This window comes from Anser brachyrhynchus, assembly GCF_964034855.1.
Source record: "Anser brachyrhynchus genome assembly, chromosome: W".
In the NCBI taxonomy this organism is placed as follows: domain Eukaryota; kingdom Metazoa; phylum Chordata; class Aves; order Anseriformes; family Anatidae; genus Anser; species Anser brachyrhynchus.
In genome coordinates, this window is record NC_137704.1 from 16,393,924 (window position 1) to 16,421,368 (window position 27,445).

Sequence of the window (27,445 nt, forward strand, 5' to 3'; positions counted from 1 at the left end):
AATGTCCTCTGTCTCCAAAGCAGCTATGCCAAAAGCCCAGCGGAACCCTTTTGGGTCCTTGAAATATCCTCTTCTAAGATAGTCTATGCCAAGGATGCACGGAGCATCTGGGCCAGTCACAATACGGTGCTTTTGCCACTCATTACCGGTTAGACTCACTTCAGCCTCCAAGACAGTTAACTGCTGGGATCCCCCCGTCACACCATAAATACAGATGGGTTCTGGCCCTTTATAGCTTGATGGCATTAGAGTACATTGTGCACCGGTGTCTACTAAAGCCTTATACTTCTGTGCGTCTGACGTGCCAGGCCATCGAATCCACACAGTCCAATAAACTCGATTGTCCCTTTCCTCCCCCTGGCTGGAGGCAGGGCCCCTCTAGTCCTGGTCAGAATCTTCATTTCTGTGTTTAAAGGACTGCCTGCTGGAAGTTGGAGCAGCAAACCTTTCAGAGAACTCCTTTTTCCCAATTGTTTTCCTTTGCAATTCACGTACCCGTGCCTCTAGGGTCGCAGTAGATTTTCCATCCCATTTTCTCATGTCCTCTCCATGGTCACGTAGGTAAAACCACAGGGTGGCGCGGGGTGTGTGCCCACCATATTGTCTTCCTTGCATAGATGAACGCTTACCCGTAATAGCTGAGACACTGGTTTGTACAGGTGGGGAGGAAAATAATCTCTCTTCAAGTTGGTGGATCTTTTCAGAAAGTTTCTCCAAGGTATTCTCTTTTAGCTGGTGGACACTGGTTCCTTCAGGTGGAGAGGAAGATAATCTTTCTTCAAGTTGGTGGATCTTTTCAGAAAGTTTCTCTAAAGCATTCTCTTTTATCTGGTGGACACTGGTTCGTTCAGGTGGAGGGGAAGATAAATTCTCTTTAAGTTGGTGGACCTCTTCAGAGAGTTTCTCCACAGCTGAGACACAGGCCTTTAGGGAAGAGGAGAGATTTCCTTCGTACTGCCGGAGTATTTTAGTCACTTCATTCACTGTGGGATTCTCCTCCGCTTTCCAGGCTAGTATTGCCAATGAGCTGGCATATGATGATGGGGCACTCTGTACAAACTTCCGCCACATGGGTAGTGTACACCGGACTGCATCTGGATCTGCGGATGTTTGTGCGTAGTCTAGGTCCTTATAAATTACTTCCCGTACGGCCAATTCCCTCAGGTACTGAATTCCCTTCTCCATGGTGGTCCATTTGCTTGGTAAACATACAAGTTCTTCCTTGAAGGGATACCTTTCCTGCACAGCTGACAGGAGACGCCTCCAGAGGCTGCGAGATCGTGCTCCATCTCCAATTGCTTTGTCAATGCATGCGTCCCTAGCAAGGGATCCCAGCCGCCTGGCTTCCTTGCCCTCTAATTCCACATAATTGGCTCCCGTGTCCCAGCACCGGAGCAGCCAGGTGACAAGCTGCTCGCCTATACAGCGACCAAAATCTTTTCGCACATCTCGTAGCTCACGCTGGTATAGAGTCCGGGTAATTACTGTTGATTTTTCGACATCCTCATCCTCATCTTCAGTCTTCTGCACCTTTGATGGCCGGTGTAGAGTCCGGGTAGTTACTGTTGATTTTCCGACATCCTCATCCTCATCTTCAGTCTCCTGCACCTTTGATGGCTGGTATGGAGTCCGGGTAGTTACTGTTGATTTTTCGCCATCCTCATCCTCATCTTCAGTCTCCTGCACCTTTGATGGCCCAGCCTCGTCTTCACTACGCCCAGACTTAGCAGAAGACTGTCTGCGTTTTAAACGACCTGAGCCTCTATACCATTTTTTCACCTTGTCTACAGGGGCAACTTGCACTGCTACAGCTCGTTTCTCTGACCCAGGCACAGGAGGGGGAGCAGCTGCAGAGGCTGGAGCAGCTGCAGGAGCTGGAGCTAGGTTGATAGTAGCATCAATTGCAGCTCGATAGGCACAAGCCAGACCCCAGCACGCTACAGTGATTTGTGTCACTTTGGAACTGCCAGAGTCATGACACCTTTTTTTCAAGCATTCTGCCAGCTTTTTAGGATTTTGCAGTTTTTCAGGGGTGAATGTCCAAAACACTGGAGGTGACCACTGCTCTAGAAACCTGCCCATATCCTCCCACACTCCCTGCCACTCGCAACTATCCCGCCTCAAGACAGATCTCCGGATGAGATTCCTAAGTAGTTGTTTAACCCTCAACAAAACCTGAAGCACATTCAGGAGACATAACAACAAGAGCAGGCTGGTCTGAGTATCCCAAGGATATTCAACATCTCGGAGAACCACCGTAACTAGCTCGGGGGATAAGAGGGTGGTGGTGAAGGAGAAAGGGAGAGTGAACAGGTAGGAAAACATGTCTTCCCCTGTCCCCTTCACAGATTGGCTCCCTAACGAAAACAGGCAATAGGTGTAATTGCTAATAGTTTCCGAGATATGGGTTCCAAAGTATAGAGTCGACGACAGTGCTGAGTACAAATACCAGGTTAAAGTTGTGACCAGATATTTCATCATTTCATAAGCCATTGTTACACCGCACAGTACCATAACAATCTTAAACCAGGGCCCGGAAAGGATAAACAGTGCAACAGGGAGCACATACAGAAAGTAACGCACCATAAAACTCAATTTGGAATACAGGTACAGCAGACTGGAGATTAAGGCAATCCACATCGTGACTAGCAACTATTAAGCAGGTCCAATACTTATACCAATTTTAGTTTAACACACTCTGGTCAGATTTGTCGATATCTCAACCCTTCGGGCCCCACGTTGGGCGCCAAAAGGACTGTTGTGGTTTAACCCGGCTGGCAGCTAAACACCACACAGCCGTTCGCTCACCCTCCCCCCTCCCTCTCTGGGATGGGGGAGAGAAACGGGAAAGTGAAGCCTGTGAGTTGAGATAAAGACAGTTTATTAAGACAGGAAAATAATAATAACAATAATAATAATAATAGTGATAATGGTAATAGTATTAACAATAATAATGTGTAAGAAAACAAGTGATGCACAATGCAATTGCTCACCACCCGCTGACCGATGCCCAGCCTATCCCCGAGCAGCCGGCCCCCCACCCCGGCCAGCCACCCCTATATATTGTTTAGCATGACGTCAGATGGTATGGAATACCCCTTTGGCCAGTTTGGGTCAGCTGTCCTGGGTCTGTCCCCTCCCAGCTCCTGCTGCACCCCCAGCCTGCTCGCTGGCAGGACAGAGCGAGAAGCCGAAAAGTCCTTGGCCTGGTGTAAACACTGCTCTGCAACAATTAAAACATCAGCATGTTATCAGCGCTCTTCTCATCCTAATCCAAAACATAGCACCCTACCAGCTACTATGAGCTACTTAACTCTGTCCTAACTGGAACCAGGACACTGCCAATATCTATTTTTTGGTTGGAGTATAGCGGGCCTCAGATCCTCTGTATCCCCGACTCCAAAACCCCAGGGGTCGACCTCGAGTTTCCCCAGGTTCTTTCTGCCAGAGGCTCCAGGTGGGACCATTCTCCCCGGCTGCGGTGTAGAGCACATTCTTTACATCTTGTCCTGCTCGGACTTCCCTAAGGGCTACTGCATGAACTATTTCCTGTTTAATTTGTTCATATTAATTTGTTTGTGATACCCATCTTTAAGAAGGATCATAAGGAGGATCCAGGGAACTACAGGCCTGTCAGCCTGATCTCTGTGCCAGGAAAGATTATGGAACAGGTCATCCTGAGTGCAATCACACAGTATGTGTGGGACAACCAGGGGATCAAGCCTAGCCAGCATGGGTTCATGAAAGTCAGGTCCTGCCTGACCAACCTCATCTCCTTCTATGACCAGGTAGCCCACCTGGTGGATGAGGGAAATGCTGTTGACGTAGTCTACCTAGACTTCAGCAAGGCCTTTGACATGATCTCCCACAGTATTCTCCTGGAGAACCTGGCAGCCCGTGGCTTGGACAGGTACTCTCTTTGCTGGGTTAAAAACTGCCTGGGTGTCTGGGCCCAGAGAGTGGTGTTGAATGGAGTGAAATCCAGCTGGCGACTGGTCACAAGTGGTGTTTCCCATGGGTCGGTATTGGGGCCCATCCTCTTTAATGTCTTTATTGATGATTTAGACGAGGGCAGGTTCAGGTTGGAAATTAGAAGATGTTTCTTCTCAGAAAATGTAGTTAGGCATTGGAACGGGTTGCCCAGGGAGGTGGTGGAGTCACTGTCCCTGGGGGTGTTTAAGGAAAGGTTAGATGTAGTGCTTAGGGACATGGTTTAGTGGGTAATATTGGTGGTAGGGGGATGGTTGGACTAGATGATCTTGGAGGTCTTTTCCAACCTTAATGATACTATGATTCTATCTTGCTGGGCAGCTGAACTCCACCATAACCGCTCTCTCACTCCGCCTCCTCAGAAGAAGAGGGTGAGGAGAAAGTATGCTGGAAAGAACAAAAAGAGGCTCACAGGTTGAGATAAGGACAATTTAATTAAAGGGAAAAGGAAGAGGGAAAAAAAAAAGCAAAGGAAACACAGAGAGAGGAAAAAATAATTATTCTCTACTTCCCATCAATTAGTGATGTTCTGCCACGTCCTGGGAAGCAGGGCCTCAATAAGCATAGTGGTTGTTTGGAGGGGACAGACGTCTACATAATGAGAGCCCCCCCTCTCCTTCCTCTTTCCCACCATTTGTTGCTGAGTGTGACATCGTACGGTATGAAATATCCCTTTTTTTTGGTTTAGGTCAGCTGCCCTGGTGATGTCCCCTTCCCACTTCTTGCCCACCCCCAGCCTACTGGCTCTGCGGGGGTTTGGAGGGAGTCTTGATGGTACAACACAATATGGGACACTGCAGGGAAAGTTAACTCCAACCCCAGCCAGACCCAGTACACTCTCTTCATCTATCCCACAGAAACCAGGACAAGGCCACAGTTCCTTAAGGGTGTACCTGCTCTGGAGTGGACTTATGCATGGCTATACATTTTTTGTGGTATAGGCGTTCCTACATGGAATTATCCACAGGTCACGGTCCCTCTGACTCAAGTTCATTCTGGAGTCCCCGCCCTTTCAGTACAGCAGCCTCATTATCTCAGAATTAGATACAGGTGATAATGTGCTCATCTGGGCAACAATTGAAAACTTTTTGCATATCTCACAGCTCACCCAGGGATAGGGATTGAGTGGTTACTGCCTCATTTGTGAGTTCTGCCTCTTCCTCCTCCTGTTCTCATGATGGCCCTACTTCAGAGTAGCCTGCCTCATCCACTTCTTCCTCCTTCACCCTCCTAGTATTTGTTACTAAACAAGTTGACTTTCGCATCCATTGTTTCTTCCTGTGTACAGGGGCAACTGATACCGGCACAGGTTGGCTCTCTGATTCTGCCACAGTGTCCTTCACGGAAATTGTATTAGCCGCTGTGCCTGGTGCAGGGGCTGGATTAACCACATAGTCTGTTGTGGGGCTTGGATCAGATTCAGGTGCATTCTCTACCCCATGAGGGTGCTAAATAGTGTTGACTATTGTTTGACAGGCATAAGCCAGCCCCCAGCACAGTGTGGCAAGCTGTAACTCTGGCATTGCCAGGGACAGAGCATATCTTTTTTAAACATTCTATCAATCTTTTAGGATTCTGCACTTGTTCAGGGGTGAAGTCCAAAACCATCAGAGGTGACAACCATCGTAGTTACCTGCCCATATCCTCCCACGCACCTTGCCATTGTTATAAATGACTGAGTCCCAAATAGGACTGCAATCAAAGTTTACAATTTATTAAACGAATAGAGGCAAGCAAACAGCGCTGGGTGCGCCGGGAGTCTCTGCTCCACCGGGACGCACACCTGTTACGTAAGGCGGCTGGTTTTGATGCTCCCAGGCTAATACATATTCATTACTACTTCTAGAAGAGGCAGGGTTATTATAATTGGTTTCCCGAATCCGAAGTCCTCCCAGGGGCGCCTGCGTATCAGTCTCTGGTGGTCTCTCAGGGGTCGCTCGGGCTGAAGGCTCATGGTCTTCCTCCTTATTTGGTAGTCTCTTGGCCGGATGTCAGGAGCTACTGCACGTCCCGTGCAGAGTCAGCAGTTTTTCTCTAAAAAATCCCTTTGCTCTCTTATCGCCTAAACCCGGGTCTCAATGTTAACCCTTCAAATCCCTTAGTGACACGAATTGCTGGACCATTCCTTACAATTCCTCACCTTCTTTTTAATATCATCAATTTGTGTCTCTTCTTCAACCTTTGCTAGTAACAACTGGATTTCATCAGTCAGTTCTCGGGGTGTCCATTTCTTAAGCATCATTATCGACACATCACCTTTTCTCTCCCGAAGTCATCACAAATTGGGTGCTATTTATTATTCGCCGTACCAACAACGTAAAGCAAGGTATCATACAAGGTGTAAACAATAATGTCATTACACCACATAAAAATAAAAATAGCATCCTTTTAACCCATGGTCCACCGGGCAACCACGAAAAGAAATCCCAATCCATACCCTTCCAAGATTGTACTGGGACGTGGGCTGACTTCCTGATTTCCTTTGTTATCTGTTTAACCACTTTTCCATTATCATCAATTTGTAAATGTGGGAATAGAAATATTGTTTTTGCAGTGTTACATTGTATAGAAGGAAGGAATGTGGTATTGAGATATGCTTACAGTGATAAGAAAGCTCAGCAGGTGACCTCGTAAAATGCAGACAACCAGACTCCTTAGAGCAATCAGGTGAAAATCACTATGTTAAGTCAAGCCAGATAAGGGGAGAAAACATTACCATCTCAAAAACAGGCCAGAAACTGAAGGCCAGGCATTGTCTATGAAGCATCAGATAGATTGTGAACCTGGATTACCCACTCCAGTGGGGAAACAGGGGAGGGTTCTGTCATCAAAAAGTATATAAACTGTGTTTTGGAACTAGTAGGTGCGCTCTCCTGCTTGTGGGGTGCCTGCCATTGCAATCGCGAATAAATTACTACTTCACTGAGATCCTCGCCTGAGCCTAAGTTATTGGCTACGGAGTGTTTCTCACAATTTGGGGGCTCGTCCGGGATCCAGTCACCTACCGGGGAGCCCCACCGCCGCAGCAGCAGGAAGGCATGCCCCGCTGATTTCAGCGGTCCTGTGCATCGACGGTGGCGGTTCTGCGGAGAGCTGACAGAGGGCCCGAGACTGATTAAAGAGGCAGGATCCGTGAAGGATTGGGGAAAAGGAAGAAGGTAGGCACTCCGGGTTTTAAGAATTGATCCGGTAACTCTGTGCACAGACCAAGGTAAGAAATATTAAGTATTGCCTTGGGGGTCGGGTGAGACTCTGTGTGATGTGTGATGGAGACGTACTTTTGTACGAAGCGAGTGTGGAGTCCTGATCCGCGGTTCTGTAGCTCCGCGAGGGGTGCGGCCGGAGACGGACGAAGCGTGAGATAAGGGAGAGAAAGGAAGAGTCTCGGGAAATTTGGTGTACGGTAAGTCCTTGCACGGGGAAGTGCTTGGCAGTACACCAGGGAAATTTGGGAAAAAATTTGGGAAAAATGGGAAATATGAGTTCCAGGGGACAGGGAGATATCCCTGGGGGAGTGCCTACCGACTGTCCTTTAGGAAGGATGTTGAGAAATTGGAAGAATAACCCCAAAACTAAGGAAAAAGATAGGAAGAAAATGGTTAAATATTGTGTGTCAGTCTGGACAAAAGAACCAATTAAAGGAACTGCAGTATTTTGGCCAAAATACGGGTCTGACAAAGATTGGGTATGTCAGGCCTTAAATTTTTATGTTAATAACAAATTTCCATTTTCGGAAGAAGAATCGGAGTATGCAGCTTGTTGGATACAAGGAATAAATTTGGTTTTGAGCAAAAATCAGAATAAAGAGGGAAAGAAAGAGGAAGAGACAAGTGATAAATGGGACCTTCTGGATAACTTACCTCCTCCTTATAACCCCCAAGTTGCTGCAGCAGCAGCGGCTGCTGTAGCAGTTCCTCCGAAAGAAGAGACAGGAACTATAGATAACATTAGCTCTGGGAACAGGAGGTACCCCAAACTGGTAAAAGAATTGGAACAATGTAAAAAAGACCTTGAGAATTTTCCACTCCCTGGTACTAATAATACTAACACTACTGAAGCTGCTACGTATCCTCTCCGTGAAGTGCCGCTGGGACCTGGACAGGTAGGGTATGTGAATGCTCCCCTTTCTAGCGGAGAAGTGCGAAATTTTAAAAAGGAAATGAAATCTGATTGAGGACCCCATTGGATTAGCAGGACAGTTAGATCAGTTTTTGGGACCCAATCTATGTTGCTGGGGAGAAATGATGGCAATTCTGAATCTGCTATTCTCAGGGGAAGAACGAGGAATGATTAGAAGAGCAGCAATGCGGGAATGGGAAAAGGATCATCCTCCAGGAGATGGAGTAATTCCAGCAGAGCAAAAATTTCCAAATGTGGACCCTAATTGGAACAACAATAATGTGCAGGATAGGGTTAACATGAGAGACTTGAGAGAAATGGTAATTAGAGGAATTAGAGAAGCAGTACCTAAGTCTCAGAATTTTATTAAAGCATTTGAGGTTCAGCAGAGTAAAGATGAAACTCCAAGTGATTTCTTGGAAAGGCTCAGGGACAGGATGCGAAAGTATTCAGGAATGAATCCTGACGACCCTGTAGCACAGGGGCTTTTGAAGATTAATTTTGTGATGAAAGCGTGGCCGGACATACAAAGGAAACTTCAGAAACTGGAGGGGTGGAACGAAGAGCCGTTAGAAAAACTTTTGAGGGAAGCGCAGAAAGCGTATGTCAGGAGGGAAGATGAAAAGCAGAAGCAAAAGACGAAAATGATGATCTCCACAGTGAATCAAGTGGTGGGGCAGAGAATGGGGAACCGACGGGAAAAGAAGTTTCAGGAAAGACAAGGATTGGGATGGAATCAAGAAGAAAAAGGGAACAGGAATGTGAAATCAAAGTGGCCACCTCCTTCTCAGCCACGGCAGGTACAGGAAGGATGTTATAAATGCGGGCAAACAGGACATTTTAAACGAGAATGTCCTGAATGGAAAAGGGAAGAAAGATTGTTTACCATCATAAACTCTGAATAGGGGGGTCAGGGGTTCTTTGAACAGTGGTCCCACCAAGAGCCCTTGATAAATTTAGAAGTGGGACCTAATAAAAAAGAGGTTGTATTTTTAGTAGATACAGGAGCAGCCAGATCCTCTTTAGCTTATAAAATATCAGGACTCAATTTAACTAATAATACTCTACGAGTAACAGGGGTAAAAGGATTTGGTATGGTAGTGCCACTTTTTGAAACTACTGAATTATATTGGGGAACTAAAATTGTCACTGGGCAATTGTTATATGTACCTGAAGCGGGGACCAATTTATTGGGGAGAGATTTAATAGTCAAATTAGGATTACAATTGAAGACCTGCAAAAAAGGAATAACAGTCTCAATGAAATTATTAACAGAAAATGATGAGAAAGAAATAAATCCCATGGTATGGGTAAGGGAAGGAAATCGAGGAGGGCTTAATATAACTCCCTTAAAGATAACTGTTCAAGAAGGGAGGGAGATAGTTAGACAACGGCAGTATCCTATCTCTTGTGAAGGAAAAATGGGCCTGAAACCTATAGTGCAAACTCTAGTTAAAGATGGTCTTTTGGAGCCTTGTATGTCACCATATAACACTCCAATTTTACCAGTGCGAAAGCCAGATGGTTCGTACCGATTAGTACAAGACCTGAGAAAAGTTAATGAGATAACACGAAAGCGCCACCCTGTGGTTCCTAACCCTTATACCCTGATGAGTAAAATCCCTTATGAGCACAAATGGTTCAGTGTTATAGATTTAAAGGATGCCTTTTGGGCATGCCCACTGGATCCTGAAAGTCGGGATATTTTTGCATTTGAATGGGAAGACCCAGAAACAGGCCGTAAACAGCAATATAGATGGACTGTTTTGCCTCAGGGATTCACTGAATCTCCCAATTTGTTTGGACAAGAATTGGAAAAGATTTTAGAAATATTTCAGATTCCCGAAGGGGTGACGTTGTTACAGTATGTAGATGATTTATTGATATCTGGGGTAGAAAAATCAGAGGTAAGAGAAGCCACAAACAAACTCCTGAATTTTTTAGGAGAACATGGGCTAAGGGTATCTAAAGATAAATTACAGTATGTAGCAAAAGAGGTTAGGTATTTGGGACATCTAGTCTCTGAGGGCAAAAGGAGGATAAACCCTGAAAGGATTCAGGGAATTGTGCAACTTCCTCTCCCTAAAACAAAGAAGGAGTTGAGAAAATTTTTGGGTTTAATTGGATATTGCAGACTGTGGATAGAGTCATATGCACAGAAGACAAAGAAATTATATCTCAAATTATTGGAGGAAGAACCCAATATACTGAACTGGACTAAAGAGGAAAAAGAAGTAATGGAAAAATTAAAAAAAGATCTTATTACAGCACCAGTCTTAGCTCTTCCTGCCTTAAAGAAATCATTTTATCTTTTTATAACCGTAAGTGAGGGTGCTGCTTTGGGTGTGTTAACCCAAGAATGGGGAGATAAGAAGAAACCTGTAGCATATTTGTCTAAATTATTAGACCCCGTGTCCCGGGGATGGACAGAATGCATTCAGGCAGTAGCAGCAACTGCCTTATTAGTAGAAGAGAGCAGGAAATTGACCTTTGGAGGACAACTGATTGTTGTTACCCCTCACCAAGTGAAGACTATTCTCACTCAGAAAGCAGGAAGGTGGCTGACAGACTCCAGAATACTAAAATATGAAGCTATACTAATTGAAAAGGATGATTTAACTATAACTACAGAACCCGTTTTGAATCCTGCCTCCTTCTTGTCAAAGGGAATTGAAGATCCAATAAATATGGAACATAACTGCTTAGATCTAATAAATTACCAGACAAAGATAAGATTAGATTTACAAGAGCTGCCCTTAGAGGAAGGGGAAATATTGTTTATAGATGGATCTTCTAGGGTGGTGCAAGGAAGGAGATGTAATGGTTATGCCATCACTGAAGGAACAGATGGGAACGTCGAAGAAATGGGAAAACTGCCTAGTAATTGGTCAGCCCAAACTTGTGAATTATATGCATTAAGTCAAGCGTTAAAGCTATTAAAAGGGAAACAGGGAACTATATATACTGACTCACGATATGCATATGGGGTGGTACATACATTTGGAAAAATTTGGGAAGAAAGGGGCTTAGTAAACAGCAAGGGAAAGGAATTGGTCCATGAAGAATTAATTAGACAGTTTTTTGGAAAATCTGTTACTACCAGAAGAGGTTGCTGTGGTGCATGTGAAAGGACATCAAAAAGGAAACTCACTAGTTGAATGGGGAAACAGAATTGCAGATGAAAAGGCTAAAGAATCAGCTTTGCAATTGGAAGTGGAAGCAAAGCTGCTTCTTGTACCTGAAATAAAACCTCCACCTGAAAAGCAAATATTCAGTGAAAAGGAGATAGAAATCTTTAGGGAATTAGGAGCGAAGGAGTCTGAAGGACGGTGGATTCTTCCTGATGGGAGAGAAATGGTAAATAAACAAATAATGAGGGAAATTTTAGCTGTTCTACATCAAGGAAGTCATTGGGGAGTACAGGCAATGTGTGATGCGGTATTAAGAAAATATATATGTGTAGGCATGTATACTGTAGCTAAACAGGTGTGTAATAGTTGCATAACATGCCAACGAGTGAATAACAAGGCGCTACGGAAACAACCTCTGGGTGGACAGGAGCCAGGGCTTCGACCTTTTCAGAGCATCCAAGTAGATTTTACTGAATTACCTAAAGTAGGTAGATTTAAGTACTTGCTGGTATTAATTGACCATTTGTCAGGATGGGTAGAAGCTTTTCCTTCAGCATCAGCAACAGCTAGTGTGGTGATAAAGGTAATCCTGGAACAAATAATCCCTAGATATGGGGTTATTGAAAATATAGACTCTGATCAAGGAAGTCATTTTACTTCATCTATTTTAAAAGGATTAATGAGAACCTTGGGAATAAAATGGGAGTTTCATACTCCATGGCATCCTCCCTCATCGGGGAAAGTGGAGCGAATGAATCAGACATTAAAGAAGCATCTGTCAAAACTGGTTTTAGAGACTAAGCTTCCCTGGACAAAATGTTTACCTTTAGCACTCCTTAGAATTCGAACTGCTTCTAGAAAAGATGTAGGAGTTTCACCATATGAGATGTTCTTCGGACTACCGTACCTGGGGAGAAATGGTGAAATACCTATTTTTGAAACTAAAGATATTTTTCTCAAAAATTATATACTTGGATTATCTTCTTCCTTAGCATCTCTCAGGGTTCGTGGACTGTTGGCTCAAACTCCACCTTTGGAATTCCCAGTACATTCATTCCATGCAGGAGATTGGGTCCTGATACGCACCTGGAGAGAATCAAAACTCCAGCCTGAATGGGAAGGACCATTCCAAGTACTACTAACCACTGAAACAGCCGTAAGAACTGCGGAAAAAGGTTGGACTCACTATACTCGAGTGAAGGCATCCATCGACCCTAGCACCTGGGGAGTTGTGCCTACAGAAGACTTGCTGAAAGTTAAAATCAAAAAGAAAAAAACTTTGTAATAGACTCTGAACGGGATAAAAGCTTGCAATTGTAAACTAACCTTTTATTTTCACAGGTAACTAATGAATGTGACTTGTAAGGACAAATCTATAGCAAATTGAAGTGCTCCCAAGAGGGGTTCGTTATAGTAGCAGTGTACATCTTATTCTTTGTATTGATAATTATTTGGAAACCTAAGGTTTAAAGATAATGATAGGGAAAAATCAATTATTAATTTTGTTTCTGATAATTGTAGGCCTCAGAGAAGGCCTTGGTCAATTGGAAACTTGGAAAAGATTTGACCAGATGATAGCAAAGACAGGGTATCCTGTCAAAATATGGGTGAATGTGACAGAGAGTTATGAACCACAATCCATCACGTTTGATGCTTGTGAAATGTTAACTTGTGGAGATTTAAATGCTCAAGGACAATTGAGCAAAGAGCACAAATATCTCTGTCCTGAACCTAAGACTAGCAGTATGTTTGAAGGACCCCCTTGCCCAGCATGGACTGATGTATGGTGGACGACCAATCATAAAGGGTGGTCACATACACCCGCCTCAAGTGTTTATTTTATGAGGTTAAAGAAACAAATTAACATATTTAAAGGAACTGTTCAGCCCAATTGTCAGCATCTACAATGTAATCCAATAACTATAACAATTAGTCAGGCTGATTACCTTACAAACCGTACTTTTGGTCTTGGAGCAGATGTAACTGGGCGAGACCCAACAGCCAGATTGAAAATAGCTGTAAGGGAACGATACTCTCTTGCCATCAGAGAAAGGGAGAAACTCAAGGGGAAAACAGGAGAGAAAACAGGAGAACCTCTTCAAAATGCGGCAGTTGTCACAGTTAAAGAAATAAAAGATCTTAGGCAAACATTTGAGATTGAAACAGGGTATGGGGATGTGAATGCCTGGATAGAATGGGTTAAATATACTGTCCAGAGCCTCAACCATAGCGATTGCTATGCTTGTGCCTCGGGATGACCGATTGCCCAGATAGTGCCCTTCCCATTGGGGTGGACCAAGGACTCCCGAGGGATGTGATGTATGATTGCATTGTACCAAGAAAAGACTGCCTGGGGAAATGAGGCCTGTAAGTCTCTCTCTTTGCTGTTCCCTTCCTTGCATGATAGCAATATCAGGGCTCCCCCTGCATTCTCCACAGCTATAGGTAACCATACAGCTTGCCTCTCACGGCAGGGTGTGAGTGCTACCCAGCATCTGGGAGAATTTGCCTTGTGCACGAGGACCTTGAATGCTACCGAGGACTTGATGGGAAACTGCTCAAGACTTGAGATCCCCAGGGCAGATCTCTGGTGGTACTGTGGAGGGAAGATCTTACGGTCCACCCTACCATCTAACTGGGGAGGCACTTGTGCACTTGTTCAATTAGCTATACCCTTCACCCTGGCATTTGAAAGCGAAACATCACAAATACCCAGAAGAAGTAAAAGAGGCTTAGGAATATCATTTGATGATAGAGTATACATAGATTCTATAGGGGTGCCTAGAGGAGTTCCTGATGAACATAAAGCCAGGAATCAAATTGCTGCAGGGTTTGAGTCACTGTTCTGGTGGGTAACAATTAATAAGAATGTGGATTGGATTACTTATATTTATTATAATCAGCAGAGATTCATAAACTATACAAGAGATGCGATAAGAGGAATCGCTGAACAACTAGATGCCACCAGCAAAATGGCTTGGGAAAACAGAATAGCATTAGATATGATTCTTGCGGAGAAAGGTGGTGTGTGCGTGATGCTGGGCAACTGTTGTGGTACTTTTATCCCTAACAATACTGCCCCGGATGGCACAGTAACTAAAGCATTGCAAGGGCTTACCACCCTTGCCAATGAATTGGCAGAAAACTCAGGAGCAGACACTTCCATCACAGGATGGTTGGAATCTTGGTTTGGTAAATGGAAAGGGATGGTAGTGTCCATATTTACATCCTTGATCGTAGTAGCAGGAGTTTTGACAGCCATTGGTTGTTGCATTATCCCCTGTGTAAGGGGACTTGTCCAGCGGTTAATTGAAACTGCACTATTAAAACAAATGACCACGAAGCCATCACCTTACTCAGATAAGAGGATGATATTAGAGAAGATGGAAAGCAAAGAAGGTGAAGAAGAGGAAGACATCTACCTAATTACACCTTAGAGAAAAATGTTGCAAAAATCAACAAATTATAAAAAGAGAAAAGGGGGGAATTGTGGGAATAGAAATGTTGTTTTTGCAGTGTTACATTGTATAGAAGGAAGGAATGTGGTATTGAGATATGCTTACAGTGATAAGAAAGCTCAGCAGGTGACCTCGTAAAATGCAGACAACCAGACTCCTTAGAGCAATCAGGTGAAAATCACTATAAGTCAAGCCAGATAAGGGGAGAAAACATTACCACCTCAAAAACAGGCCGGCAACTGAAGGCCAGGCATTGTCTGTGAAGCATCAGATAGATTGTGAACCTGGATTACCCACTCCAGTGGGGAAACAGGGGAGGGTCCTGTCATCAAAAAGTATATAAACTGTGTTTTGGAACTAGTAGGTGCGCTCTCCTGCTTGTGGGGCGCCCGCCATTGCAAACGCGAATAAATTACTACTTCACTAAGATCCTCGCCTGAGCCTAAGTTATTGGCTACGGAGTGTTTCTCACATAAACAACAATTAGAATCGTTCAGTTTTCCACACACTCCCCCTTCTTCTGCTAGTAAATAGTCTAAGACCATTCTATGTTGAAAGATAGCATTCCTCATCTGAGTGGATTGATCAGCCAGAAGATCCAAGGCCGTCGCTGTTTGATTGGTTACAATTTTGAGGATAGCTTGCAACCTAATTATTCGGTTCAAATTATAAATAGGTTCTCGGGCTCCTGATACCAACTCATTCGGGTTCCAGGTAGCTGGCCCATAATGCTGTATGATTTTTTCAGGAGGCCATTCATTCTTTCCCCATTTTTGGGCACTATCCCCGGCTAAGGAAGTATCAGTAGATTGTTTCACTCTGTTCAGGTCATCATATAATCTTATTCCTAAATGATTTCCTTGTGTTTGTGACAATAAAAAGAAGAATGGTCTTATCTACCCCACATAGCATATTCCCGACCAGTTTCCAGGTAGCCTCTTGTAAGCATGTTTGCCACACACCCAATAATGTCCCTTTAGGGCCCACGTCCCGTTTGGAAAAGGACCATCCCATCCCTCTTTACCCTTTGGGGCGTGATAATACAGAGTGTCCTTGTTACCGAGTGGTCCTGTTACAATGTCTGCCCCGTTTGTACTCGTATATGCGCGCTTCCAAGCTCCCACGTTGCGTTTCCACTTACAGTCACAATTCAGTTCTCCTTGGTGGCCTGTCATATTATAAGCTGACCAGAAATGTTTAAAGAACACTCGCCTCCCATTCTCATCCTGCCATCTCCAGCGATAGACCCGCACCACATGCTGTTCCTCAGTGGTGTTATCACGCTGACAGCTCAAGATTTGACCATCGAATTGTCCCCCCGCTTGTGCTCTTGCCACAGTTTCACATCCGGATCCAAAAAATTATCTGTATGAGCATTTCAGCCAAGTCCCATTTCTCAGCTGAACATATGTGGCGTTCCATTTCCCACTACGTGCTGTACAGCTTATAGGACTACATCCAGGATCGGTACAATCATATCCGGGGGACAGAGTCCAATTGCAAATACTTTTTCCCACCGCCACTGTTCCTGTTCTGTTCAAGCAGTATACACCCCGAGCTGACGAGTGCAACTGCCATGGGCCTCCTTCCTCTTTCCAAAATTGCGTCCCATTATGAACTTCACTCAAATTACTGACCCACCACTTGGGTTCGACCGGGCCTGCTACCCAGGGCCAACTTTCAGTTCCCCCCCGGTCCTCCACAAATCCAGCAGTTACTAAGGTTAAAGGCCTTGGCCACTTCCTCCCCCAAAGTGAAAAAGTTATTCCTCCATTCCTGCCCATGGCCCAATTGCCCCTGTAAAAACAGTACCAGGAAGTATAGCATTTCTTATCCTTTTTCGCAGTCCAATCTTGAGAGTGTGGGAAGCGCCTTCAATCATGGGGTTGGGCCCGCTTTCAGAGCTTGTGTTACCATTCAGCCCTTCGGGGTGATCCAGCTCCTGGAAAACTAATCACAATTTTATTATGGGTTTAAAAGGTTCTCATGTTATTTTTCTCAGGACAACCTGATAGCGCGGGAGAAGTTCGGTCGAGGCACTCTCACTCGGCGGTCAATACCCATAGGGGTTGCCTCCCTCGGTAGACCATACACGCCGCAGTGGAGGGTCCTACCCCGGTCTTGCCTTCTCCCTTTCCTCCCTTCAGCCTTGTCCTCTTTATCCAGTGCCCTTAATTCATGCAGAACCTCATTGCTGGGATATCAGTTCCTCTTTAGTCTCAGTTTCAGTTCCCCAGGAGTGGACTCAACCCTCCAGGCTTCGGTAGTTATTGGTCCTTTTATTCTGGATGTGTGGGTCCAACCCCTTTCTGCTGTTCTCACAGCTGTTTCAGTAGTAAGTAAAACAAGGTACGGTCCCTCCCATCGGGGTTCAATGATTCTTCTCTCCAGGTTTTTATTAAGACCTTGTCTCCTGGTTGTATTTTATGAATAACAAATCCTAAAGGTGGTGTTTGAGTCATCATCCCAATTTCTCTTAGCTCCTGTAATCTCCTTCCAATGGTAATTATGTATTTCTGGATACTATGATCCTCAACTACATTGTTCCCTAGGGGCATCCCTTGAGAATAAGGCATACCATATAACATTTCATATGATGATAATCCAGTCTCACTGTGTGGTTTAGTTCTTATGTTTAAAAGTGCCAATGGTAAGCATTTCGTCCAGGGCAGCTGTGTCTCGATCATTAACTTAGCCAATTGTTGTTTTATTGTTTGATTCATCCTTTCTACTTTCCCTGAGCTCTGTGGGTGCCAGGGAGTGTGGTATTCCCACTGAATACCTTTCAAGGGGTACATCCTTCAAATCTTTGTGGCTGGCGTATGTTCGATTATTTCCACACAGTTGTGTTCCAATGGTCCTTCTTCTGGAACGGTTCCTAGAAATACTGCTGGATATAACAGGTTAGTCGTTTTCAAGGTTATGTCATCTTGTTCAGTTAGTATTGCCCGATATTTCATCATCCGGCTGGGTGATAACCAGTGCCCCCCCCCCCCTTTGTTCTAAAACGGTTGTTACCATATGTGGTCCAAAAACTTCAATATGTTTTCCCATTCGAAGGCAAATAATTTTCTACTATCTTTATCAAGAGGTATGCAAAAGAAGGCATCCTTTAAATCTATCACGGTAAACCATTTATATTTCTCTCTCACAGATGTTAACAATGTGTAAGGATTAGCTACTACTGGGTGAATATCCTTTGTTATTTCATTTATTGCTCTAAGATCTTGTACAAATCTATACTCGCCATTCGGCTTCTTTACTGGAAAAATTGGAGTATTGTATTCCGATTTACATTCTTCCAGAATCTGATATTTGAGAAATTTGTCAGTAATTTTCACTATCCCCTGCCTAGCTTCTATCTTAAGTAGATATTGTTTGATTCGAACAGGTTTGGCTCCTTCCTTTAATTCCACCTTTACCGGTTGTGCCAGTTTCGACTTCCCTGGTACATCTGTTTCCCTTACTGTTGGTATAACTGCATTTTCTACTTCTCTTGGAATATTAACAAAGGGTTTATCTTTGATCATTAGGATTTGTCCTACTTTGGACTCAGGTACCTTCATTATTAATTCTCCGTCCTCAAAGGTTATTGTTGCATCTAATTTGGCTAATAGATCCCGTCCCAAGAGTGGCATCGGGCATTCTGGTACATACAAAAATTCATGGGTTAGTTCCTTACCCCCAAAACGCAAATCAAGGGGTTGTAAGAATGGCCGTTCCTCCTCCTTCCCTGTGGCTCCAATTATTGTAGTTGTCTTAGTTCCTAATCGTCCTTTTAAACTATTTAACACTGAATATGTTGCTCCTATTACATTTACAGCCTAATTAACACAGAGAAAGAAGCTCCCATAACCAACAAAAATTCAAGCCTCTGTCTTCGTTTCCTAGCTTTATTTCAACTAGTGGACCTGCTAGGGTAGATGCCCCAGGTCCCCATCATTCCTGACTGTTGTAAGTTTGTCCTGCAGCCTCAGACAATTTCTTTCTGATATCAGGGGCCGATTGCCCTAGAAAGAGGCTAGCCAATTGCCTCTGTGTTTGTTTTTTTTTTTTTTTTTTAGGCCAGGTCCATTTTTTTCTCATTGCATTTCAAAGTTGGTCCAAAAATTCAAAAATTCCATAAATTCCATAGGGGTTTCTTTTGGACCTTGTTGGAACAGATTCTCAATTCCCAATAGCCAATTTAACCAGATTTTGGTATTTACATAATTTCCGGGGTGATTAGGGTCTCAGTGAGGGGGTCGGTCAGGGGAATGCAATCGTTGACAGTTCCCTGAGCGGTCCCATTGGCAATCTGAGCTCACACATGAACTCAGGTTGTTTTAAGAGTTAGCTGCTTTTCTGTTTCCACGACAACTCTCTCGGACCCATCACGGTCCCCCTGCCCCAGAGGGCTCACACCGCGATTTAGAGATCTCAGCCTCGGGTTGAGACGGAACTATTAACATTCCTACATCCTCTTTCCCTGCTCATTCAACTTCAAACAGCTCTGTTAAATACTACATGCCACACAACCTTTAACACCTTCAACAACCCTTTTAACACTTCCTTTATCTTTCTCCAGCCTGTACTTTTCTAATGCCAACACCAAAGGCTCAGTCAGGGGCCAACTTAATTCCAAACCTTTTCCCTCCAAGATGCTGAAACAACATATCACTATACAACATTTCATCCTATTTTCCTTCTCTCCTCAAAAACAACATTAATTGCAAGACACTGTTATAGTCGATTGATCCATAAAGTGTCCATTTAGCTTATATAGTGGCCACCATTGATTGCAATACTTAGGGGAAGTCCTCTTGCTTTCTGTGACCCCATTTCTAACAATATCCTTCCAATGTGCCAATATGCACCCAAGGAGGCTTTTTTTTTTTTTAGGACGTCTTTTTTTTTTGGATTTTCCCCTTTTCCTTGATTTCCCATTCCCTTTTATTTATTTATATTAGTTACTGTCCCTTGTTTCAATTTCCACGCAAACCTTTTTATTGCAGGTTTTTACTATCTTTTCCTAATCTTCTTCCCAAATGTCCCAATTCTCTGGGATTAAACTCTTCTTTCCACATACAAACTTTACTATTTCAGATTATTAATGAGCCCCATTCCAATCATAAATCCGCAGGACTTCGGAAAAACACCTGAAGCACTCAGCCTTCTGTCTTCTAGACAAACAATACCACCTTTTTCACAAAATTTACATTTCAACAAGACCGAATTTCAAGCCAAATGCTAATTTTTCTCATGCACTTTGTTAGCAAGCCCACACGAAACAAGGAATCACTCCTGTGTATCCGTCAAGATGGGGGTTTAAAAGGTATTGAGGCCTAAATAAATTCGCTCTCCCCCTTCTTACCAAATTCCCAGGGCTCAGGCCCGAACCACCAAAAAAGTGATTCTCCGTTCTACGGCTTTGATAATCAGTCAGCCCCCCTCCCCCTGTACTTGGGAAACTGACCGAACACCACCGCGAATATACCCAAACTTCTAAACTGTTACTTAGATAATGCTCCCACCTTCCTCCTTGTCACACTCAAAACATTTAGGAACAAAATAGGATTACAAGACACACCGCCGGGCCCGTATATTGGGCACCACCACTCAACACTGGGATAAAACAGCACTTCTTTTCGGTCTGTCATGCGCTTCGTTCGTCTCCGGCCGCTCTCCTCGCGGAGAATATGGAACCGCGGATCCGAACTCCGCAGTCGCTTCGCAGCAATGCTGCGTCTCACTCACACAGCACAATCATGCAATCACACAGAGAGGCCCCTTGCACTTCTCGCTCATACCACAAGAATATATCACTTAAAACAATAACCAAACTTGTTTATATCATCTCCGGCCGTGTTACTTGTGGAGTAATTCACTTCACAACAATACTTTGTCTCAAACACATACACAAATGCTTTCAACATGAGATACCCAGACATCCACAAATAAGACATACAATTATCAACATTCCAATTATTATCCCTCCAGCAGCTGCAAATATTACCCAGATAACCTTGTCACAATTTTGGGAGGCCCGCTTACCCTTCTCCTGCTTCGTATACAGTCATTAGCAGGTCCGTCCTGACTCCCAAAACTGGGATGCAGCGGTAACCTTGGATTTGCTCGATCTACTCCCAAGATCGCTAGTGGCTGCTCTATCAGTCAGCAAATCCCCCTTGATTCTATCGGTCAGCAAATACCCCTTGACCACTCCATCGGTCACCAAATCTCCCGTGACCGCTCTATGGGTCAGCCTGCAGGGTACCCTCCTCCCATATGGGGACTATGCTGCACGCCAGACGTCTCTGCGCGATTTACCATCTGCCCCGGCCACGCGTACGACTTACAGGCCCTTCCTGTACTATAAAACATACCGCTTGTCCGCAGCTTCAGGAGGTCCTTGTCTGCTCCCGCGGTGAGCAGCTGAGAGTGGAGGCTCCTCCGCGGAAAATACTCGGGGTGCACCTAGGGGCGTCCGCTCCGCAGTCGATCCCGCAGCCGAGCAGAGCGTCTCCTGCCTGGCTCGCCAAACTGACTTGCGGAAAATGGACTCCACAATCAGTAAGATTGTAAAGTAGGTATGTTTATTCAGCGCTGGGCAGCACGGGGGGTAGTCCCGCCAAAGTCGTGCGCACCTGACGCGGCAACTTGCCTTGGTTATATGCAGTAAAGAGTTACATATGCATGAAGTTTCACAATACGCCTATACATATTCATAACCTGTCCCCGCTTCATATTAAAATTAGTTCCAAGGAGTCATTTCCATAAACTCATGCCATCTGCGCTTGCGCAGTGTATTCTGGTGGTGGTCGTCGGGGGTCATGGGGATGAAGATTGATGACTCTTCCTCATCACCGCTAGTTGACCTCTTGTCTCTGCGCAGACTCAGTTGCTTCTTGGATCTTGTCCATCCGCAGGACCAGTTTCTACCAGTTTCTTAAGATAGGCTCACACTCTTATTAAGAGACTGACCTTGGTAAAGGGGCCCAAGGCTTCTTGCTTTAATTAATTTGCACAAGCACCATAGTTAGTAAAGACACTAAGTAGGATCCTAGTTTCATGCCGTCAGCATTCTATCTCTACTTGATAAGATTCTCCTAACTCCCTCTCTCAGGAGGGCCTGTGATTTTTTGTTTTTACTGATTTTGCACTGCTTGTCTTGTTTTTCTTAGCTATCCTCTTTATTTTGGGACATTGGACCTTCCACTGTCCCCTTATCTGCTTAACTTACTCCCCACTGTTATGCCTGCACCATCACTTTTGAATAGGCAAGGTTAGTGGAATTTTCCACTGCAAAAACACAACTTTATTTCTCACATTAGGGGATAGAGGACTTGCCCCTGCCCTATACAGGGAGAGGGGAAGGCGTGCACATGCACAAAGACAGACCTAATACATGAACAGGCACCCGCTAGGAATCGTCCCCCCCCTTCCAGTCAGGGCCAAGACTGATAAAGTAGACCTTGCCACCTCTTACGAGGGGGACACCTTGCTTGGACAACGAATGGTGGCAGCCCCCTTGTCCCACTGCTGCTCTTTCGCAGGGAAGGGGAGACCAAAAGGGAGTTTGTTGCCGTGCTTGCCACCTCTCGTGCGCTGTCCGGGCGGCAGGGACCCCGGCTGCCGCCAAATGATTGGGGGCGGGCGGGAAGGGGGAAGTGATGCCGATCGCCACCAACTCAGAATCTTCCGCGGTGCAGGCCGACTCCCGCCTCTTTCCTTCCGCCTGCTTGCAGAACCACGATCGGGAATCCGCAAAGTCCGGGGAGGACGGCATTGAAGATCGATCGGGTCCCCTTCGCCAGGTGGGAGAGGCGGATAGAGGAGTCGGGCTCACCAGAATACTGGTGGCTCCTTCCGCCGTATCTCCTCTCCCTCCTCCTGCGCTGTCGCCTGCCGCCTTCTTTTCCTTCTCCCCCTCCCCCATCGCTGCCGCAGCCGTCGCCCCCCCCCAAGCTCCCTTTCTTCTCCTGTAGTCTCCCCCGATCCACTCCAGCTTCCTCAGCTTCAACATGAACGGGGGCGCCGCTCATTTACAACAGCCTCCTCCCCCCACCCTCTGCCAGCAGCCGCCGCCACTCCTACACAGGCCGAGCCTCCCGGAGCAAGGAACTCAGAGCCAGGGTAGAGGCGGCCACATCGCTGCCCCGGGCAACAGAGCCCCTGTGTCAGGTAAGTGGTACGTATGAGGCGGGGAAGTATTTTGGGGCGGAGAGGGATATTTTCTCTCCACCCCCTCTCCCAAGGACTACCCCTTTGTTCATCTTCTCCCCCAAAGGTCCCAGAAGTTGACACCCTCCGCAACACTTCAGTGGAGTTGTGCCCGTCCCGCCGGGTATGTGTCCCCATGGGAGACACGACGGGTGTCTGGACACCAGGTGGTAAAACATGCAGGGAAGGGGGGAGAGACCAGAGTCGTGATATTGCTCTCCATCTCCTTTGGGGTGTCTCTGCCCTCAGTGCTTGTGACCTTATTGAGTGGTTGCCCCACGGCCCCGAGGGTGCTGAGTCCCCGGGGGTGACATGGGAGCAGCAGCGCACATGGGGGAGATTTTGAGGCCCCCAGAAAAGGGACCGAGTAAAAACTGCACGGGTCATACCAAAACAAGTAAACTTGTTGGGGATCTTGTTCAAGTTTTGTACCTCCTAGCAAACAGCTGAAGCTTTGGAGTATGTCGGGGAAAAGAGAAAGAGGATTACCAAGACCGAGGGTCTCTGGAGTCTCCAGGAGTGTTGAGGAGCCATTTCCTTTTCTGTATTTTCTCCTCGTATTTCTGGTGTTGGAATCGTTGAGTGGACTGTACTGCTGGAGAAAGTTTCTGAACTGTCTTGCTCCAGGTCACTCAAAGGGGTGCATGGATCCTGCCACAGAGCCTGAGCTGGGTGTTAGGATAGAAGCATTTAAAATTATTCCATTATTTGAGACCTTTCAGATATACCTTTTTTTTTTCTTAGCATCAGATATGGCATTATAAATTATGCTGTTAGAGAAGAGATGCTGTAATTAAATTTGATAGGGCACATTTGTTCTTGTATAATCGTTGCTAATATAGTATCTGTGCTGTCTTCATATTTCCTGTTGTTTGTATTTGTTTTGTTGTGTTTTTTTTAATTTGACAATAGAATTTATTTTAATGTGCATTTAAACGTCTGTACTATGATATAAACTTCTGTTGCGTTCTGAATGATACCAGAGTTGTGTAACTGATTGTAGTTACTCTGTTTATAGAATAGTTCAGTTGGAAGGGACCTTCAGAGATCATCACCAGGGTGAAGAGACTGGCACCTCCCTCTCCACTTCCCCTGTTCAGGAAGTTGTAGAGAGCAATGAGGTCGCCTCTGAGCCTTCTTTTCTCCAGACTAGACAACCCGTGTCCTCAGCTTCTCCTCATAGGACATGTTTTCCAGCCCTTTTACCAGCTTTGTTGCCCTCCCCTGGATGCTTTCAAATAACTTAACATCCTTTTTATATTGTGGAGCCCATAAGTGCACACAATATTCAAGGTGAGGTTGCACCAGTGCTAAATATAGTGGGATAATCACCTATTTTGATTAGCTGATTCTTCAAAATATTATGTGAGATTCAGTGATTGTCTATGGTTAGCTCTGATCTCTTTGGTAAAGAAAGCCCTCTAATACAGCTAATCTGTTGGTAAATGTAGTTGATAGCATAAATTTCTTTAATTTCCTTAATGAGTAACTGACTACTTGCGTTCTTATTGTCCTTTGGCTTTATTGGTATTGGAAAGTGAACTGACATGCTTTTGTGCTTGAAGCACCAAGTGCTTGAATTTTAGAATATTTATTAGAATATGTATTATTTAGAATTATTTTGTGGGGAAACTTGAAGTCCTTCAGGAGTGGCTTTCAGTTCTGAAATTACATGCATATGTAAATCTAAAGCAGCCTCTGGCTGGCTGACTACATTTTTCCCACAGAGTCAGTGTCCTTTGAAACTATTATTAAGACTGATACGGCTTCTTAAATTCTTGTTTATGTTGGTAGCTCCAAAATGCTGGGAAAACATCATCTTACAGAGACCCTATCTTTCTTCCTAATCATTTCTGTATATTGGCCATTTGACACCTGACTTTTTAAATGTCAGGTCCATTTCCTCTTAAAAATGGTTACACAACAGATATCCCTCCGAGGAACAGCTTTTGACCACTCAATTCACTTCTATTTTGGAGCTATGATGTTTTCAAGACACAAGTTTGTGGATTTATTTTTAAATATGGGAGTTCTCTTCTAGACTGCATTGGGATTGCCCACATTATTAAATTTTAAACAACTGTGGTTTCAGGATTGGGCTCTGTCACCCGTCACTATGGAGGACAGGTGGGTTCTTTTAGGGATCCTTGGCAGAATGGCAGAATGAGAACTGGCCACAGGGTTGTGGTTATAAACAGAGATATGACAATAAGATCTATTATATATGTATACATATATATCTATATATAATAACTATATAATATAGCTATTATATATATGAAGTCAGTAATTATGTATTGGTGCAGGGAAAACAGCGAGCAACGAGAGGTCATTCTTTGGGATTAGAGCATGGAAAAATAGACTACCTACTTAGTCCTTTCCTAGAGTATATTTTTAGCTACTCATGTCTTGGGGAGTTACTTAGATGACTTATGGAAGTCTGTAGTATGGATGTTTACACTGTTAGCAATCTTAATCTAAAATGAAATATATTTTATACACAACAGGGTTTGCTGCTTTCTTTTGGAATTTGTGGTTGGGAATGTTTTAAAGGAATACCATGTAAAAATTTAGAAAGAATTTTAATTTTTACTTTTGACCTGTTTTATATATTGCAGAAATACATTCATGTATTTGTGTGTGCATGTGCGCACATTGGAGACCACTTCTTATATAGCTCTCTTTCTTCCCCAGTTATGCAGGCTTTTCACAAAAGATGATACTTAGCAGATAATGACTTGCGGAAAACGGACTCCACAATCAGTAAGATTGTAAAGTAGGTATGTTTATTCAGCGCTGAGCAGCACGGGGGGTAGTCCCACTAAAGTCGTGCACAACTGACGCGGCAACTTGCCTTGGTTATATGCAGTAAATAGTTACATATGCATGAAGTTTCACAATACGCCTATACATATTCATAACTTGTCCCCACTTCGTATTAAAATTAGTTCCAAGGAGTCATTTCCATAAACTCCTCCCATCTGCGCTTGCGCAGTGTATTCTGGTGGTGGTCGTCGGGGGTCATGGGGATGAAGATTGATGACTCTTCCTCATCACCGCTAGTTGACCGCTTTGTGCAGACTTAGTTGCTCCTTGGCTCTTGTCCATCTGCAGGACCAGTTTCTACCGGTTTCTTAAGATATGTTCACAATCTTATTAGGAGACTGACTTTGGTAAGGGGCCCAAGGCTTCTTGCTTTAGTTAATTTGCACAAGCACCATAGTTAGCAAAGACACTAAGTAGCATCCTAGTTTAATGCCGTTAGCACTCTATCTCTACTTGATTAGATTCTCCTAACTCCCTCTCTCAATAATAAAATCTTCTCCAGATGTAAATGATCTCAGGAAGGGAAGTTTTATTTGACAAAGCTTCCTTTCAATTCTGCTGTTTAGAAATTGGACGTTCTTGGTGTAGTTGAACAGCTCAGGTTGAAGTCTGATCTCAAATCCTCTCCCAGCTCTCCCACATTTCTGATAATCTCATAATAAAATTTATGTAGTGTATCACTGTGAAAGAAAAGATTTTACATTGCCTGTGACTTGGAAATCCTTAGGTATAGTAAAGAAATAGAACCTTTATCACTTGCACAGTTCCATCACAGTCCTGGTAACTGTGTACCAAGATATTGCCATTGGATTAGAAGAATTCACTTTATTTCTCGTATGTCATCTGAAAAGGGATGGAGCTTTGAGGGAGTTGTCCCAAAGTTTTGGTCTTCATTAACACAGATCCTGTGCTAAGCATTCAGTTTTTGAGCAGTCTCTGTTAGAGATGATGTTGCAGTCAGAAAAGCTTGTTTGCCACTATGGTACTAGGAGCCGTTTGTTTAGAGTTTAGCTCCTGTGGGTACCAAAATTAAATAAATAGTTAGGTTTTACGATGTGTTTGGGTCCTCATAGTAGATGAATGTTCACTGTTAGTCATAATATCAAACTATTGTGGTTTAACCCGGCTGGCAGCTAAACACCACACAGCCGTTCACTCACCCTCCCCCCTCCCTCTCTGGGATGGGGGAGAGAAACGGGAAAGTGAGGCCTTTGAGTTGAGATACAGACAGTTTATTAAGACAGAAAAATAATAATAATAATAATAATAATAATAATGATAATAGTACTACTACCACTAATGTGTACGAAACAAGTGGTGCACAATGCAATTGCTCACCACCCGCTGACCGATGCCCAGCCTATCCCCAAGCAGCCGGCCCCCCACCCCGGCCAGCCACCCCTATATATTGTTTAGCATGACGTCAGATGGGATGGAATACCCCTTTGGCCAGTTTGGGTCAGCTGTCCTGGGTCTGTCCCCTCCCAGCTCCTGCTGCACCCCCAGCCTGCTCGCTGGCAGGACAGAGCGAGGAGCTGAAAAGTCCTTGGCTTGGTGTAGGCACTGCTCTGCAACAGTTAAAACATCAGCATGTTATCAGCGCTCTTCTCATCCTAATCCAGAACATAGCACCCTACCAGCTACTAGGAGGATAATTAACTCTATCCTAACTGAAACCAGGACACAAACTCATATAAAATTATGTGTATTATGATCTGT

General features: G+C 44.5%; 3 protein-coding genes across 14 annotated transcripts in view; 2 read left to right on the top strand and 1 right to left on the bottom strand.

The window, feature by feature from the left end:
* LOC308184762 (vasculin-like) overlaps nt 1-27,445 on the top strand; it is a 463,870-nt gene that overhangs the window by 54,792 nt on the left and 381,633 nt on the right. The gene's annotated exons all lie outside the window — the stretch shown is intronic.
* On the bottom strand, nt 265-21,202 carry LOC308184726 (uncharacterized protein). Of its 2 annotated transcripts, none has more exons than XM_080572108.1 (2): nt 21,064-21,202; nt 265-4,377 (listed from the first exon to the last, which is right to left on the bottom strand). In XM_080572108.1, the coding sequence occupies exon 2, from the start codon at nt 2,638-2,640 to the stop codon at nt 379-381; it is 2,262 nt and encodes a 753-aa protein (XP_080428234.1). In that variant the 5' UTR covers nt 2,641-4,377; nt 21,064-21,202; the 3' UTR covers nt 265-378. The 2 variants fall into 2 exon arrangements, with proteins under 2 accessions (XP_080428234.1, XP_080428235.1); XM_080572109.1 differs by having other exon boundaries at nt 265-4,166; nt 21,064-21,173.
* Nucleotides 21,928-27,445, top strand: part of LOC308184759 (E3 ubiquitin-protein ligase RNF38-like) — a 267,624-nt gene continuing 262,106 nt past the window's right edge. For 3 of the 11 annotated variants that reach the window (XM_080572246.1, XM_080572253.1, XM_080572252.1), the window contains exons 1-2: nt 21,928-22,494; nt 22,666-22,861. In XM_080572246.1, the coding sequence (XP_080428372.1) occupies nt 22,351-22,494; nt 22,666-22,861 (340 nt within the window). In that variant the 5' untranslated portion in view covers nt 21,928-22,350. Of the gene's footprint in view, nt 22,495-22,665; nt 22,862-22,967; nt 25,681-27,445 lie in introns of those variants that run through there. The other 8 variants (XM_080572247.1, XM_080572248.1, XM_080572249.1 and 5 more) reach the window with 8 other exon arrangements.